Raw genomic sequence first — 17289 nt, forward strand, 5'->3', positions numbered from 1 at the left:
AGCGAGGATGTTATCTTCATGGAAGACAAAGAACAAGAGCAAGTAGATGGTAAAAGCACTTCAAAAAGAAAGCACAGAGACTACAACTGTACAGGGTAGAAAAAGAAGCTGAAGCTACACTAGAGCATGAGGTACAAGAGCCAGCTGAATCTGAAGTCCCGTGGTTCGCGGTCAACTCGCATACAAGAATGGCACCAAGTTGGCATTCTCGACTATATTATGGAGGGTAACATTGCTTACATCGTCTTCTAACCGAGGGATGGAGAACCATCAACTCTTCAAGAAGCACTCGAACAATTCGGATGCATCTCGAGTGGATGGCGAAAGAATGGAAGAAGAAATTGAAGCTCTTCATAAAAAATAGGGACATGGGAGCGGTGTCACTACCACAAGGGCGAAAGCCCATCGGCAACAAATGGGTCTACAAGATCAAGCGCAACAGTGATGATCAAGTAGATCGTTATCGTGCTAGACTGGTGGTAAAAGGATATGCTCGGGAAGGAAGGTATCGACTTCAACGAAATATTTTCACCGTGGTTCGACTTAGAACGATCCAGAGTAGTCCCGGGCGATGTGTGCTACATTAGACTCTAGCTGAAAGGGGTTAGATGTCAAAACTGCATTTCTTCATGTAGATCTTGAAGAAGAAATTTATATGCTCCAACCAGAAGGTTTTGAAGAAAAAGTAAAGAGAACTTGGTTTTGCGAGTTGAACAAATCTGCATTTCGGTCTAAAAGCAGCGCCAAGATGTTGGTACAAGAGATTTGATTCCTTCATCATGAGCCTTGGTTACAGCAGATTCAATACAGACCCTTGTGCATATGTCAAGAGGTTTGAAGAAGAAGATTTCGCTCTTCTTGTTGCAGTGATGTTGACGACATGTTGGTAACTGAGCCCCAACAAAGATCGTATCAAGGAGTTGAAGGCACAATTGGCTAGGGAGTTTGAAATGAAGGACTTGGGGACCGCAAACAAGATTCTAGGGATGCAAATTCACCGAGACAGTAAAATAACAAGAAGATTTGGCTTTCTCGGAAGACTTATCTAAAGAAGATCTTCTGACGCTTCAACATGCAAGACCAGTAAGCCAATTTCTACCCCACTTCTCGTTAATTTCAAATTATCCTCAAGTATGTGTCCCTAGCGATGTGAAGACGAGAGGATGGAGATGTCTCGAAAGTACCGTATGCATCGTGCTGGGAAGCCTAATGTTCGCCATGATCCGTATAAGACCCGGGACATTGCACATGCAGCTGGGAGTGGTAAGTCGGTATATGGTGAATCCTGGTCGAGAGCATTGGAATGTTGTTAAGAGGATTCTCGGATATATAAAGGGAACCCTCGGGATGTTGCATTATGTTATAGGGGATCGACTTTACTCGTCAGCCGATATGTTGATGCTCGATTATGCAGTGATTTTGATAAAAGCAAATCCACTCATCGGATATGTGTTCACACTCAAGCGTAGGAGCCGTGAGCTGGGTTTCAAAATCGCAATGCCGTGGCTACATCAACGACGTAGGCAGTATTTGGCGCCTACACAAGCCGCAGAAAGAAGCGAGTGTGGTCGAAGATGGTGTTGGAAGAACTCGTGCACAAACAAGAGAACATCACTCTATATTGTGATAACCAGAGTGCATTGCGATCTTGCAAGGAATCCAAAGATTTCATTCAAAAGACCAAACATATCGTAGTTCAAGCACCACTTCATTCGTGAGAAAGTAGAAGAAGGTACAAAGTGGACATGCAAAAAGATTCATACCAAGGATAACCTAGCGTATTTCATGACAAAAGCAATCAACGCTGACAGATTCATTTGGAGTCGATCCTCTTGTGGTCTGACAGAGACGTAAGCAACATAGAATGGCAAGGTAGAAAGAATGGTGTGAAGATCCGATTGTTTTTAATCAAATCTTCAAGTGGGAGAATTGTTGATCGCCCCATACCAATTGTTGATCGCCCACGCCAATTATGTTCTTCATCAACATGGAAGGGCAAGGATGTCATTTCTCCTTCTTTGTAATGACTCGGTGGTAGGTGAAGAGAAAGTTAGTGGGGGAATATTTTATTATTTGGGGGTAGGTGCCACCTACCCCATCATCATGGAGCCCTGGATCAAAATGATCCCTAGCTCTTGGTTTGTTTGGTGAAGGGCGGCTATATAAACCCCCATGACATTTGTTAAGACACACTAAGTGAGAGTGAGGAAGTTAGAGAGAGAGAAGAAGGGTGAGAAGTGTGAGAAAATAGTTTGAGAGTTAGTCTATTCTCCCTAAGATAAGAGAGGATACTGGTTTTCTCCTTATTATTGAGAGAGTTTGTAGCTTTCCGAAATTTTCCCACTTAGTGAATTTCTTCTATCCTCGCCCGTGGTTTTTACCCTAATTATTTAGGGGTTTTTCCACGTAATATCTTTGTGTCCTTTATTTTTCAAAGATTATTCTTATTTATTTTTGTCATGCGTGATCGCTATATCCAGTCCTACATTTCACAACAATATGGACAATGAATAAGCCAGACAAATTGAAGTAGCAAGTAAAGCATGCAACTGAGGATCAGGAGATGTATATATGGACAAATGAAATCAATATTGAGTGATTTGGTTGCAGGTTTGCAGTAAGAGAAAAGACATGCATGAGAGAAGTACCTTAATCTGATGAAATTTTCATAAAAATATATATATTTTTTCAGAGGTACATGCATGTAATATATATTCCACTCATTAAACCAACTAACAAAAAAGGTTATAGGAAAACCCAAACTACTCTTTTTTTTTTTAAATCTTCATATATATATTTTGAAGAAGGAAAGAGAATATATATATTAATCAAGAGTAAATATATATGTTTTTTTCTAAAACTTTTAAGTTGATTTTCAACATTAGGATATTTACACAAATTAATTTTTATAAGAGTATATTAGGAATCTTACTTGCTTGGGGACATACAAGATAATTTTCTGTGCTCATCTCTATAGTTATTTATGAATTTTTTTAAAATTAACTCATTTCCTATGCATATATATTGGAATAGTAATGCTTTTAAATATTAACCAAAAAAAATATTTTCTTAGGACTACTCAAAATATTGAGAAATATTCGTGCAATGACACCAATAAAAAAACAATAAAACAACGACAAATGAAAAATAATGTTAACATAAATATAAAAATATATATTTATATATATAATTTGACAATATTATTTAATGATCTCTTTCATCACACATTTATATCAATATATAATAATAATAATAATGATAATAATAATAATAATAAGTGATTATTATTTATTTAGGTTTTTAACTTATTGGTTTTTATATATATATATATATATATATATATATATATATATATATATATATATAAATTTAAACTTAGAAAACTACTTGATTAATTAATTAAGCCAAACTTTTACCAGTTGGGCGAAACCAATGGGTGATTTTATCTTTTTGTTTTTTTTATGCTTACCTAATTTTATGCTTACCTAATTTACAACAAGGGGTCATACAAAACCCTCCCTAGGGCCAACGACTTTCGGGTTTATTGGTACACGGGTCGCTGATAGAGCTCTCACCGAGTGGTGAGAGTTCGATTCTCGGCTGAGGGCACATTTCTGGGAGTTGTGAATAGTGGTTGTGTATGGGTGGTTCCAGCGCCCATGTGAGGCGGTCCCCGTCCCCCACTTGTTCCACCGAGGCTTGTGCACGTCCCCTGGGCTCTCAGTGGGTTCGCCCTGCTCCTCTTTTCCAAAAAAAAAAAACCCTCCCTAGGGACACTATGGCAAATGGGTTCAATAGTAATTTTCCATGCACTTAACCAGACTCCAAGTTTATAGCTCATTAATGGGCCAGGCATTATGTAGGGTCTCTGTGGCGGCTAGGGTTTTCCTTTGATGAGATCTGAAGAGAAAAAGGCAGGGAAAAGAGGAGGGAAAAGGGAGACAGGGAGAGAGGAAGAGAAAGAGAAAAAGATGGATGATAGGCTGCTTGCCCACCACTCTCTTGCTTAACAAAATATATACTCCAATACAACCACTACTACTAGTGTCTTGTGCCTCACGCTACCACTAGCTATTAGTTAAGGATTACAATCATTCTAATCAATACGGTATACTAATTGTATTGTAATTCCTTTGCTTCATCCCATGATAAAATCCCCAAAACGCGTTACAGCTGTCGACCTACGATTGCTCCTTTGCAGCCTGTTGTCTTGTTGACTGTTGACTAGCATATCCTTGGCAGCCCGTTCCTTGTTGACCGTCACTTGCTCCACCTGATCCTCATTGACTGCTACATTAGCCGCCCCTTCCGAACCCGACTTGTCCTCAAGTCGAAAATTTGGGAAATTCCGACGAAGATCCTGTGCAGCTATCCAAGTGGCCTCGACAGCTGAATGATGCTCCCACTGCACCAGATGTTGCAGCACCGGTTGTCCCCGGATGAGAACTAAACGGGAACGCAGAACAGCTAGTGGTTTGAAAACCGGCTGATTCTCCTTGAACTCCGTCGGTAGTGGAAGTTGCTGAATGGATGGATCTCCACGACAGAGTTTGAGTTTCGAAATGTGAAAAACATCATGCAATTGTGCCATCTCTGGCAATTTGAGGCGGTAAGCAACGGTGCCAATTTTTTCCAGGATTTGAAAGGGACCAAAGAAGCGTTTGGATAGTTTGTGAGACGGTTGTTGAGTGAGTGACCGTTGCCGGTATGACTGGAGCTTCAAGAAGACCAAGTCTCCCACTTTAAAAGAAGCATCAGTGCGTTTAGCATCAGCTTGACTCTTCATACGGTTTTGGGCTCGGCGGAGATTTTCCTTGAGAGTAGCAAGAGCATGATTGCGATCAGACAGAAGACTATGAACAGCATCCACTGTCGTGTCCGTCCCTACATAATCCAATAGTGTAGGTGGTGCTCTACCATAGACGGCTTCATAAGGAGACATTTGAATGGAAGAATGATAAGCCGTATTGTAATGCCACTCGGCCCGAGCCAAGAGGGTGGTACCACTCGCTTGGGATGATCACCCAAGCAAAACAATCGCGGTAATCCTCGAGGTATCTGCTGACAATCTCGGTTTGGCCATCCGATTACGGGATGATAGGCACTACTCATAGAGAGTTGAGTGCCCTGTAACCTGAATAATTCTCGCCAAAGCTGGCTCATGAATAACGGGTCTCTGTCAGAAATCATCGAGGCAGGAACACCATGAAGGCGTATGATGTCACGCACAAAGAGTTCGGCGACTTGTAAAGCTGTAAAATGTGATGGTAATGCACTGAAATGTGCTTGTTTGGACAAGCGATCTACCACCACGAGGATGACAGTCTTGCCAGCTGAGGACGGAAGATGTGTGATGAAGTCCAGGGAGATTGATTCCCAGATCTTGCCTGGAATGGGAAGAGGTCGATAGCAACCCTTGAGGAGCCCCGATTAAATGGCTTCACCGCTTTGACAAATTCTCGCAAGCGATGACATAGTCACGCACATCTTGTTTAAGAGTTGGCCAGAAAAAAGTACCTGCCAGTCGATGATATGTTCGACGAATTCCGGCATGACCTCCTACTGGGGTATTATGGTACTCCGATATCAAGAGCTGCTGTAAGGGTCCATTGGATGGCACCATAATTCGTCCTTTAAAAAGGGCCACCTGATCTCGAATGGAGTGATCTGGATATTCTGCAGAATGTTGCTGAATAGATTCCAATAAAGAATTCAGAGCCGGATCTTCTTTGTAAGCATGCTGTAAGGCCTGCCACAATGCCGGGAGCGGTCGGGTAACAGCCGTAACAGCCAGTTGGGGTTTCTCATCACCAGGAAGACGGGAAAGAGCATCGGCATGCCGATTACTGCTTGCGGGTTTATACACAATGTCGAACTCAAAGCCAAGAAGTTTAGTAAGCCATTTATGCTGCTCAGGCGTTTGAATCGTTTGATGCACGAGAGATCGCAAGCTCTGATGATCCGTATAGATGACAAAACGACCTCCCAATAGATACTGTGAGAGCCTTGCTGAAATAAGCAATGGGGTGCTGGTCTTGTAAAAGCACTGCTCCAATTCCCTTTGCGGAGGCATCGGTCTGTACCTCAAAGGGCTTGTCAAACCTGGGTAGATGAAGGACAGGTGTGGAGATGAGTGCTTGCTTGAGCGCCTCAAATGCAGCGGTTGCCGCAAGTGTCCAAATGAAGGCCTGTTTTCGAAGCAAGTCAGTCAGTGGAGCTGCAATTCGTGCATACTGCGGAACAAATCTCCTGTAATAACCGGTTAAACCCAATAATCCGCGCAGCTGACGCACATTGGAGGGAAGGGGCCAATCTTGGACTGCTTGGATCTTCTCAGATTCCACAATGACTCCCTCAGCAGAAATACGATGCCCCAAATACCCCAAGCTGGTGCACCCAAACTCACATTTACTCAACTTGGCAGAGAGCTTGTGGTGGCGAAACATATCAAACACTTGTTGGAGATGCTGCAGATGCTCCATCCAAGAAGGGCTATAAATGAGAACATCATCGAAGAAAACCAGCATAAATCGGCGCAACATAGAGCGAAACACAGAGTTCATCAAAGCTTGAAAAGATGATGGAGCATTTGACAGCCCAAAGGGCATTACAAGAAATTCGTAATGTTCCTCATGCGTCCTAAATGCCGTTTTCTCAATGTCGGCGGGGTGAATGCGGACCTGATGATAACCCGAGCGGAGGTCCATCTTGGAGAACACCCGAGCACCAGCGAGCTCATCAAGTAGCTCCTCTACTGTCGGAATGGGAAAACGGTCACGGACGGTAACCGCATTCAAGGCACGGTAGTCAACACAGAATCGCCACGTTCCGTCCTTTTTTTTTGACAAGGATGACCGGCGAAGAAAACGGACTTGTACTCGGTCGTATGATCCCTTCTTTCTTCATTCCACCGACCAACTGTTCAATTTCAGTCTTCTGATAATGTGGGTAGTGGTAAGGTCGCACGTTCACCGGGGAGGTGTTAGCTAGGAGAGGGATACGATGATCAAACTCCCGCTCGGGTGGAAGACCAGTAGGAGCTGCAAAAATATCAGAATAAGACATCAGTAATGTATGCAGGTTGTCAGTGAAGGCCCTGGGAGCCGTGTTGTCAACACTCGCTAGTGACGCTGGGGTAGTATCAGAATCCGCGGTCAAGGTGACAGATAAATGAAAATATTGACTGCCCTGTTGGCCCCGAGCATCACGCCTCAGTGAGACTGGAGAAGTAATATCAGCGCGAATGTTAGGCATTCCATGCAATCGAACACGCTCACCATTGTGAACAAACTCCATCCAGAGTTCTTTGTAATCAAACAGGGTTGGCCCCTGTCGGGCAAGCCAATGAACCCCTAAGCCAATGTCAGCCCCAAACACCGGAAGGAGTAAGAGATCAACAGGGAAGATAGCTTCGCCAAGCTGTAGCGGCACTTGAAGACATTCACCCCCACACTGGAGCTGTGCGCCATTACCAACAGTGACATTCAAGTGTGGTGCGGCCTGCACAGTTAATCCCAAGTGTGACGCCAGCCGTGATTGAAGGAAGTTATTGGTTGATCCCCCATCGATCAACACAGTCACCACTTTGCCATTAATCTTTCCAGCAAGTTTCAGTGTCGAGGGAACTAAAGCTCCCACGAGTGGATGAAAAGATATGCAGGGTACCTCGCCCGCTGCTGCCTCGTCAGGCGGTAATGCGGCCTCTATCGCTAACGTGGGTGAATCAGGCTCTAAAACTTCACCATGGAACTGCTCGTCATCATCAACCAGGAGGCATAAGAATTGGGGGTTTTGCAACGGTGGCCACGAGTAAAAGGAGAATCACAATTGAAACACAACCCTCGTTCCCGCCGAGAAGCCATCTCGGCCGGGGTAAGCCGCTTAATTGGAATAGGATGCGAGGTTGCTGGTATTCGCGGTGACCCAGTGGGTGTATTTGCCACATGAGCGACATTAAGGGGCCGGAAGGGCAAACGCTGTGGCCCAGAAGCAGCCCTGACTGCGTTGCACTTATCTTCCACGATCTTAGCTAGCCCCATGGCATCCTCAAGCGTCTCTGGCCGCAAGATGTATAACTCGCGCTGAATGTCGTCGCGTAGTCCGGATAAGAAACAATTCAACAAGCTACTGGGTCGCAGCCCAATAATCCTCGTGGATAAGCACTCAAAATCAGACATATATGCAGTGACAGAGGATTGTTGCTTAAGTTTATAAAGACGAGCTTCGCGATTAATAAATTTGGATGGCCCAAACCTTATCTCCGCCAGGCGGACAAAGGCTTCCCAAGTCGTCAACTGCTCGGTGGCGAACAACCAATGATACCACTGTAGTGCTTCTCCCGTCATATAGAAAGCAGCAATCAAAATTTTCTGGTCCTCTGGTGTGGTATGGTGACTGAAGAAATGTTCTATTTGAAAAATCCAAGAGAGGACATCCTCACCTGAGAAAAGGGGTATTTCCAGTTTAGGTAGACGCAGCCCAGCTTGCGCGGAGTGGCTTGACTGGGTCGCAGCTTGCAGATGATGGTGGAACCCCGAACCTGGAGATGCCGGAGGAGATGGAAGAAGAGGGGGTGAAGCGCCCCGCTCAATCTTTGAGAGCTTGAACATCATATCAGTCATCACCGTTTGTTGAGTGGCCAAAGATTTCTGGATGGTGTCAAAGAGGTCGGCATGCTGTTGGCCGGAACCACATAAGTTCTCCATCTTCGCCAGCAGAGCATCGTGACGCTCGATAAGCTGAGAGATGGTCTCCTCTATCGCTCGTGTCCTTGTCATCATGCCCTCCGTCATATGAGCGGGAATCAATGAAAGCACCAATGTAGGGTCTCTGTGGCAGCTAGGGTTTTCCTTTGATGAGATCTGAAGAGAAAAAGGCAGGGAAAAGAGGAGGGAAAAGGGAGACAGGGAGAGAGGAAGAGAAAGAGAAAAAGATAGATGATAGGCTGCTTGCCCACCACTCTCTTGCTTAACAAAATATATACTCCAATACAACCACTACTACCAGTGTCTTGTGCCTCACGCTACCACTAGCTATTAGTTAAGGATTACAATCATTCTAATCAATACGGTATACTAATTGTATTGTAATTCCTTTGCTTCATCCCATGATAAAATCCTCAAAACGCGTTACAGCTGTCGACCTACGATTGCTCCTCTGCAGCCTGTTGTCTTGTTGACTGTTGACCAGCATATCCTTGGCAGCCCGTTCCTTGTTGACCGTCACTTGCTCCACCCAATCCTCATTGACTGCTACACATTAAGAGCGTATAAAAGCTATAAAAAAAAAGTTCATGGGCTGGGCTTGGCCCAGAATACATTGGAAACTTAAACAGAATTGAGGGGTATTTTGGGAAATGAAAAAAATTAGTCGGCGCTAAAGCCCTATCCGGCCGTGTTCTCGGGGTTTTAAACTGGAAACGAGAAGCCTCGCCGGCGGTTTCCACCATGGCGAGCTCCGAGCTTGGAGCTCGGAGTCCTTCTCCGATGAATGGTACTTCCTCAGCTTCGAGTCTTCTTTTCGGCCTTCCGAGGTCTCATCTCGACAGCGCTACGTATCGTTCTCTGGCGCGTATTCTCTCTGTTTGCTTTGATTCATCAGGTCGAGATTCTAACCCTAGTTTTGATGGCTGTTTGGTTGCGGGATCTTCCGGGAGTGGTGGTGATGGTGAGGTGCGTGAGGGTGTTGTGCGGGAGAATCCTAGGGCTGATGATGCGTCTAGTGAAAGGTTAGGGCATAGGGAGAATGAAAGTTTTGATTTTTTGAAAAAGTTTGAGGGTGATGGGTTTGTTAATGCTGAGTTCCCGGAAGAAGTTGTTTCTGATTGTACCGCTGAGTTGATTGGTTTAATTGAGAGGTCGCAAGGTAATGGTGGCGAGAATCCTAATAGGGATGAATCCGAAATTAGGGTTTTAAGCGCGGCGAATGAATTAGAACAGGAGAAGAAACAAGAAAAACATATTGGAAATGAATCCCTGGAGGTTTGTCCGAATAATGGCGATGATTTGGTTATTGGGCAAGATCAATTGTTTCATCAGTGTCCTCATACTCAGTTGCAGTTTGATGATAAAATTGAGATAAATTCTGGATCGGATGAGCTTGCTTTGGTTGAAAACAAGGTGGAAAATTGTGAATCAGCAGGAAGATTTGGAGAAGAAGAAGATGGTGGTATGGAAGAAGGGGAAATTTTGGTTGATGTGGTGGATCACCATGCAGCTATTGAGGCCGAGAAGTTGGAGGAAAATTCAGTAGCTTCTACTATATCCAATTGCACAGAGAAAAAAATTGGATCAACAAATGGTATACGCAAGGTAGATGATCCTAATATGATGATGGTTGATAGAAAGGAGGAACCTCTGAGTTCATCTGCAACTGAGTTTGTGATCTCAGAACTTCAGAAGGTGAAAGGTGATAATATTGACTCTGTTACCAGTGTTAACTTGCGAAGTGCATGCACTGTAAATGTTGGATTGTATGGCCAGGCCTTTGAGAATTCAGATAATGAGGATGAGGAAAACCAGTTGGATGACAAGGTATGGTGATGATTTTTTGGCTTAGCTGATTTCTTAGAAAGACGCTTGTTTCACTTATTGCACTGAAAATTTCGGCTATTTCTTTGAGCACACTTATGATTAGAGAGTAAGATGTGCTTGTTTTAGCATAGCTAACATGTCACTTTCTTTAATGAACTATCTCCTTAGGTTGATGAAGATGTCATGAAGAAGAGGAGAAGGACCTTGACCAAGGAGAGAAAAGAGAAGAAAAAGGTTTTTTGTTTTTTAAATTATTCACCTATGTTAATGAATGTTCTGCCTACTTATTGGTGTATATCTTGCTGGAATACTTAATTGAACTATTTCACTTTCAGAAAGCGAAGAAAAGGAAACGAGCACAGATAGAAAGAGAGCAAGGAGTCAAGAGATTAAAGCTGCAATTGGTGGCAAAGCCAAAACCAGTGAGATATTGTGAGTTTTATTTGAAGGGGAGATGCCAAAAGGTTAGCTATTAATTTTTCACTCTTTTGTGGGAGTTGATGAATTTCTAAAATTTGTGGAGAATTGATTTTTTTGTATTCCTTAAATTATTATTCTGCCCCATATATATATATATATATATATTGTGTTTATTTGTTTTATCTTGCTTTTATGAGTTGATATGAGAAGGATTCCAAAAATCTCTCTTTTGCTGACTAGAAATTCTCGTTTCTTTTCAGGGAGATGCGTGTAAATTTTCCCATGAAGCTACTCCTTTGACCAAGTCTCAGGTACATTGCCTTCTTTATCTGCATTCTGATTTTGTAGATATTATTTTTTACTCATTTAGTTATTTAGTTTCTTTTTTTCACAATAATTACTAGGGTAATGTGCATATTCTAGAGATGCATTAATGCTGTCTTTGGGTAATAAAGATGTAAAATTTGTCGAAAGTATGATATACTTTGAGTAGAACTGGTTCGTCTTCTTTGATGAGGCTATTTTACCTTGCATCACAGAAACTCCTTCATTGGCATCAGCTCCTCAGTGCTTTTGAACTTAGTCAAATATGCCATTGCCTACAATCATAAATTATAATCTCAAACAACAAACGATCAAGTGTTTATGCATCATTGGCTTGAAATTTTAATTCTTGCTCCATGTCTTTCAGGCATACATATGCGCACACATCCACCCACAAAAAATGTCATTGAATAGAATAGAATTCTAATGAGATCAAGCTGTTATATTTACTGTTATTTCTCAATTTTTTTACATACCAGAATCTGTGACTCTTGTAGATCAACAAATCATTTCTTTGCTCTTTTTTATTGCAGCCATGTAAGTATTTTGCGTGTAATACTTGCTTAAAAGGGGATGATTGTCCATTTGATCATGAACTCTCCAAGTATCCTTGTCACAACTTCCAGTCCAAAGGCATGTGTCTCCGAGGAGATAATTGCAAATTTTTCTCACAAGGTACCTAACTTTTTTTGTTTGTTGTCACTGTGCATAACTAGTTAATCTTGACAAATAAGGTTATTGGTTTTTCAATTTCATGATTTATGAGAACTCTTAATTAATACCAGATGTCAAGTGTCGAAGATGCTTCAACAACATCAGCAACAAATATATCACATTCTTCACCATCAACCATAACGTCAAATATAACAAATCAATTCGATGTGAAGAATCACTCTACCACTTCAAGATCTACATTTTCCATCTACAAGGATATGAAGAAAAACTTGGTGGACAAATGTCTGAAGCCTCCGGTGCCCTCTGTGGAAGGTTATCCAACAGCATCAACAAGCAGCAAATCAGATACTCCATTATCAAATTCAAATATAAAACAAGTTAATTTGAAGAGCAGCTCTCCAGTTCCAAATGAACTACTGCAACATATAACTCCAAGCTCAAGAAAGGAAAACTTACTGGAGAAATTCTTGAAGCCTTCAGTAAAAATTCCCAGTGGAGTTCGCTTCCTTCAATTTGGGAAGGAACCATCTTTTGTCACTAATAAGAGCCCGCCAAGTGACGAGAAGAAGCCTCTCGTTTCAAATATTACTTCAAGTACGTTACTGAATGGCTCATGCAGTAAGGAACAACGGAACGACAGCTTTAGGCCTGCTTCTGAGATTGAATTGTCGGATGCTAGTAAAATCTTAGAAGAGTTTTTATTCATTGGATGAGCATAGAGCAAGGAATCCAAGTTTTACTTATACTGTAATTTCTTGCAGCAACAACCAATTTTTTTGGTTGCTGGCGAGGCACATGATGCTGCTGCCTTCACCTTATGGCTGCCATACTGTACTATACAGAACATCACAGTTACATGTTTTAAGGATTTTTATATTATTTTTCATTTCTTTGTATTGAGTCCTTTTCCTTTTTTTTTCTTCTTTTTTTTTCTGTTTTTCTAATAAAGTGTATGAATCACTATTCTTGATTCTTTTTGGTATTAAGTTTAACATGATAGATTTTTGCAGGTTATCATCTGTGGTATCAATCCACTAACAATTCTGTATTTCTCTATTTGGTGTATGATTTTGTAATTAATTCATTCAATGTGCATTGAAGTTATGCTAAATATATTATTTAAGAAAATTTCCTGTTGTTTATTAATGAATTGCTTTTTAGCTGCTACCTCCTTGACCAATTGTAAAATTACATGTCATCACTTGATTTTGTCAAAAATCACCCTGCTACTTCTTGGAACAACTTGGATGTTTTAACTTTTGATAAAAAAATTATTTTTAATATTAAATCTGTTTTACAACTCATGTAATTATATATATAGTTGATTTTAGTAAATAAATTATAATTTTTTTAATCAATGTAAAAGCCTATGTAATTGAATTTAGTGAAGAACGTTTAAGATTTTTTTTAATTATATATATATATATATATATATATATATATATATATATGAGGGACAATATTTTAAGGACGTTTGTAAATAAGTTAAATTTAAATCAAATAATTGACATCATTTTTTTGTAAACAATTTTTTTAAACAATACTGTAATACAATATTAATTGGATGAACATCATTGTTTAGAAGCATAATAAAAAAGTTCGATAAATAATTTTTTTTTTCAATCATTCGATCTTCATCACAACAGTAATCATCTTTTCTTACTTATAACCCTATTTAGATTGGTCATCTTCGGGCCCTGCACGCGTTGGCTTATATAATTTTATGATGATATTAGTTTTCAGGGGCATTGTAATTGTAGATGAAAATTCATAGTTTACAAAGGGGTGTAAGTGCAAAAGAAACATTTTTACGGGTCCTACCATTATCATCCATGTAAATTATAAACGTTTCTGCGTTTGCTTATGCCTGACCGTCCGATCATGTTGCTCTTGTGATCCACGGTCCACATCCACCCCCACCAATACATAGTACTCCTACATTGGAATCTCGTGGCGAATGATTCCCCGCCGGTTCTTCAGCGCATCAATGGCGGCACTCGTGTTGCCGCCCTCGCCGTTGCCGGCGAGCTCCTTCGCCCGCGCTAGATTCACTGCTCCTCTTTGTCGTGCCGCCGTCCCCCTCCCTCCCCGAAGGAGTTCCCTTAGCACGCGCCTTCAATCGAGTAACTCTCCCCTTTTGTGTTTGTTGTAATGCCTCAATGAATCTCTTTGCTCAATTGGTGTGTGTTTTTTCAGAGATTAATCCATTTAATTGCAGGTATTGCGAATGGTGATCTTAGCACTGGCTCGGAGGAGCAGTCTGAGATCATTTTTGTGGGTACTGGAACAAGTGAAGGAATTCCTCGAGTGAGCTGCCTCACTGACCCTTCTAAAGCATGTGAGGTATCAATGCCTGCTCTCTGTTTTTTTTTAAAACTTGAATTTTTGCTTTTTTTATTAAAAAAATTGTGTTTTGTAATTGTTTGTTTGGAAAGGTTTGCTTGAAAGCTGCTCAGCCTGGCAACAAGAATCGGAGGCGCAATACGAGCATCCTTGTTCGATATGTCAGTTCATTGGGAAGATTTAACATTCTTGTAGATGCTGGAAAGTATGTTGCTTTTTAGCTTTATTAGCATATTCAAGCTTTCTGATTTCTTTTTCTTATATGAATGCTACTTTTTTATGCCTCCTTTTTGCTTAGTTTTGTTAGAGCAATGTGCTAGTGTGTGAATTATGAATACACAGTAATTGAACTGAAACTAAAGTTTGTCTCTTGCTAATGTATATTCAACTTAAATAATTTTCAGATAGATTTTCTGTTGTACAATACTTGTTTTTGAATATTTCATATTTGTAAACTGCAGGTTTTTCTATCATAGTGCTCTTCAATGGTTTCCCACTTATGGGTAAGAATCCATCATATACTCTCTTTTTTTTTTTTAAATAAAATAAAATTTCTTCAGATTTTTTCAATTGAATTTGAATTTTGCTGATGCCAACTGCCTATTTCATAAATATCGAGAATGTTTTGTATTCATCTATAAAAGGATTGTCCCCAGTAATGTAAGGTTAGTGAAATCATCTACTCATTTTCCCATTAAGAAGATCAAATTAATTCTATATGATGTGTGGGGAACCTTATTTTTCAAGTTGATCCTTCAGTTGCTTTACTTCATGCTTCTTTATTCACCATGAATGGATGTAGCAGCTTATTTTTTTGTTTCAATAATGTGACTGTTTCAACTTGCTTTCTCTTATCATTGAACATCAGGTTCTTATATTTTTTTAGCTTCCGCTTAAATTGACTGTTGGTGTTACACCTCTTTTGGCTTTTTATTGTAATCAGCCTCATTTATCACAGGTTGAGAAATATTGATGCAGTTATCATTACTCATTCTCATGCAGACGCAATTGGAGGTACCCCAAGAATTTGACGCTTTTTCTTTTTTATAATTGATGGTTTAAAATGCAAAGCTTTCTGCTATGCTCTTCCAAACCAATTTCTGGAATCTGTCAAACTTCATTGTTAATATTAGATTTACCAGGAAATTCAGTAGGCAATTGACAAATAGATCAACACATTGTTAATGGTTAAATTTATATGTTTCAGAATGGTAAAACAGAGGGCACTTTAATTATGATGGCCATATTTGGCATAATTTGAAGTGCGAAGCTGATAAGTGCATCATCTTCCAACTCTGCCACCCTGCAACATGACCAGCTTGATAAGGTCAATAGGAAGAACACTCAGTTTAATAGAATGAAGTCAATGAACACTCAGCTCACTCTATGGCTCACAGGACTCAATGAGGAAAGAGTAAAACACTTGGGAGAATTTCAGCATCCTTTATGTATCCAACTTGACATTAACATAACAATACAACTGAATATATAAAGATACATAACTGGCTTTACAGCAAGGATGCTGACAAGCTTTCAAAAAGTAACACAAAAGCACAAAAGAGAAACAGTGTCCAATCAGCTTTGCATACTCGATTTGCTCTAGTCCAATCAGCATGCATTCCTTAATGACTTGGTACACAGTAGCTGAATCTATTCACCGGGTCAACCATGCTTAGCCTTCATCCTCACAGCTACCAAAACAAACTTCTGAGTAGTCTTCATAACTTCAACACAGCTCTAGTTTTATCAATTAACTTTGACAAGACAAAGAAGTGTCAAATCATGATCATCCATATGATTTTATGCAGTTAACCGAATCTTTTGTTTCATTAGATGCATGGTTGACATGAAAATGCAATAATTAAGATATATTTTTTTTTTAGTTTTACTTGCATGCCTCCATCTTAACCATGAAGGGAAGGACTGGAGGACGACATTTTACAGGAACACCTCACCCATTTTCTTCTGCAGGTCTAGATGATCTCCGTGATTGGACAAATAATGTTCAATCACACATCCCAATCTATGTGAATAATCGTGATTTTGAGGTTGGCATTCATATTCTGCATATTTGACTAAATATTTTCACTAGTAGTACTTGCCTTATTTGATATTTTCTGGTTATTATCTATTATTTTAAACAATGACAGCTTAGCATTCATAGGTGCAAACGTAATAGTTCTTTGATCCACTCCAGGTGATGAAGAAGACCCACTACTATTTAGTAGACACAAGCGTAGTTGTACCTGGTGCTGCTGTCTCAGAGCTGCAATTTAATCTTATTAAGGAGGAACCTTTTATTGTTCACAATCTCAAGGTTTGCAGTTCTATTTATTTATTGACAGTATTACCAAAAGAATAATCTCAACAAACCTTGGCCACAATGAAGGACTAACTATGAGATTGAGAGTTAAAACGAATTTAAAATATGTTGGCACTTAGAGTGTTATTCGTTTTCTTACAAGGTCAAGTACTTCTATTTTCAACAATCCACATTGTCTATCACTGGAATGCTGGAGGATTTTGCTGATTGTGAATAGTTTATACAGTTATGATAGAGTTATAGGTGTATTTTCTTTTCTTGTTGAAGGTATGAAAACGAGATTTTTTCCCCTTGACATGATCTTGCAGCCTGAGGGAAGTAATTTGTCTTGGGATGAGATTTAGCATTACTAAAACTAAATTCAGGATTGTGGGATTAAAAGGAATTTGTTTAAGATGAATATATTAAGAACTCTATATATAATTTAATAAACTAATTTTTTGTATAAAAATTTAAATCAATCCATGCATATGCATAGCATTTAAATTTTGTACAATTGAGGTATGCTACAAGGGCAACCATCTGTGAATCAAAACAATGTCTAAGTGAACCATTTACAATCTGCCATAGGAGTTATTCACATACTTGTGTGATGATTTATGGTACACTTAATTACTTTATAGCAAGCCGGCTTCATCTGTAATCAGTTGCCCATAGATCATGATTGGTTTT

At 40.2% G+C, this 17289-nt stretch overlaps 3 protein-coding genes across 3 annotated transcripts; 2 read left to right on the forward strand and 1 right to left on the reverse strand.

The window, feature by feature from the left end:
• Positions 1–5440: 5440 nt before the first annotated feature.
• LOC120251422 lies at positions 5441–8792 on the reverse strand. The gene is made up of 4 exons (XM_039259943.1): positions 7826–8792; positions 6916–7736; positions 5997–6833; positions 5441–5953 (listed from the first exon to the last, which is right to left on the reverse strand). The coding sequence occupies exons 1-4, from the start codon at positions 8790–8792 to the stop codon at positions 5441–5443; spliced, it is 3138 nt and encodes a 1045-aa protein (XP_039115877.1).
• A 592-nt stretch (positions 8793–9384) lies between these two features.
• LOC120251958 (zinc finger CCCH domain-containing protein 7-like) lies at positions 9385–11959 on the forward strand. Its single transcript, XM_039260611.1, has 5 exons — positions 9385–10532; positions 10701–10766; positions 10868–10996; positions 11213–11263; positions 11810–11959. Exons 1-5 carry the CDS (start codon positions 9447–9449, stop codon positions 11957–11959), a joined length of 1482 nt encoding a protein of 493 aa, XP_039116545.1. The 5' UTR covers positions 9385–9446.
• Positions 11960–13823: 1864 nt separating this feature from the next.
• On the forward strand, positions 13824–17260 carry LOC120251228 (putative hydrolase C777.06c). Its single transcript, XM_039259767.1, has 7 exons — positions 13824–14074; positions 14170–14294; positions 14387–14499; positions 14756–14797; positions 15253–15308; positions 16266–16342; positions 16492–17260. The coding sequence occupies exons 1-7, from the start codon at positions 13909–13911 to the stop codon at positions 16654–16656; spliced, it is 744 nt and encodes a 247-aa protein (XP_039115701.1). The 5' UTR covers positions 13824–13908; the 3' UTR covers positions 16657–17260.
• The last annotated feature ends 29 nt before the right edge of the window (positions 17261–17289 follow it).

The sequence above is a fragment of the Dioscorea cayenensis genome, chromosome 20, assembly GCF_009730915.1.
Source record: "Dioscorea cayenensis subsp. rotundata cultivar TDr96_F1 chromosome 20, TDr96_F1_v2_PseudoChromosome.rev07_lg8_w22 25.fasta, whole genome shotgun sequence".
In the NCBI taxonomy this organism is placed as follows: Eukaryota; Viridiplantae; Streptophyta; class Magnoliopsida; order Dioscoreales; family Dioscoreaceae; genus Dioscorea; species Dioscorea cayenensis.

Bases quoted from the DNA above. Each gene is read 5' to 3' on its own strand.
- LOC120251422 (XM_039259943.1), bottom strand. From the start codon at position 8,792: ATGACGGAGGGCATGATGACAAGGACACGAGCGATAGAGGAGACCATC. The intron at 6,834-6,915 runs GTCGGTGGAATG...TCAAAAAAAAAG, and splicing joins AGACTGAAATTGAACAGTTG to GACGGAACGTGGCGATTCTG. The intron at 5,954-5,996 runs GTATCTATTGGG...ACGGATCATCAG, and splicing joins ATTTCAGCAAGGCTCTCACA to AGCTTGCGATCTCTCGTGCA.
- LOC120251958 (XM_039260611.1), top strand. From the start codon at position 9,447: ATGGCGAGCTCCGAGCTTGGAGCTCGGAGTCCTTCTCCGATGAATGGT. The intron at 10,533-10,700 runs GTATGGTGATGA...CTATCTCCTTAG, and splicing joins AAAACCAGTTGGATGACAAG to GTTGATGAAGATGTCATGAA. The intron at 10,997-11,212 runs GTTAGCTATTAA...GTTTCTTTTCAG, and splicing joins TGAAGGGGAGATGCCAAAAG to GGAGATGCGTGTAAATTTTC.
- LOC120251228 (XM_039259767.1), top strand. From the start codon at position 13,909: ATGATTCCCCGCCGGTTCTTCAGCGCATCAATGGCGGCACTCGTGTTG. The intron at 14,500-14,755 runs GTATGTTGCTTT...TGTAAACTGCAG, and splicing joins ATTCTTGTAGATGCTGGAAA to GTTTTTCTATCATAGTGCTC. The intron at 15,309-16,265 runs GTACCCCAAGAA...TTTCTTCTGCAG, and splicing joins TCATGCAGACGCAATTGGAG to GTCTAGATGATCTCCGTGAT.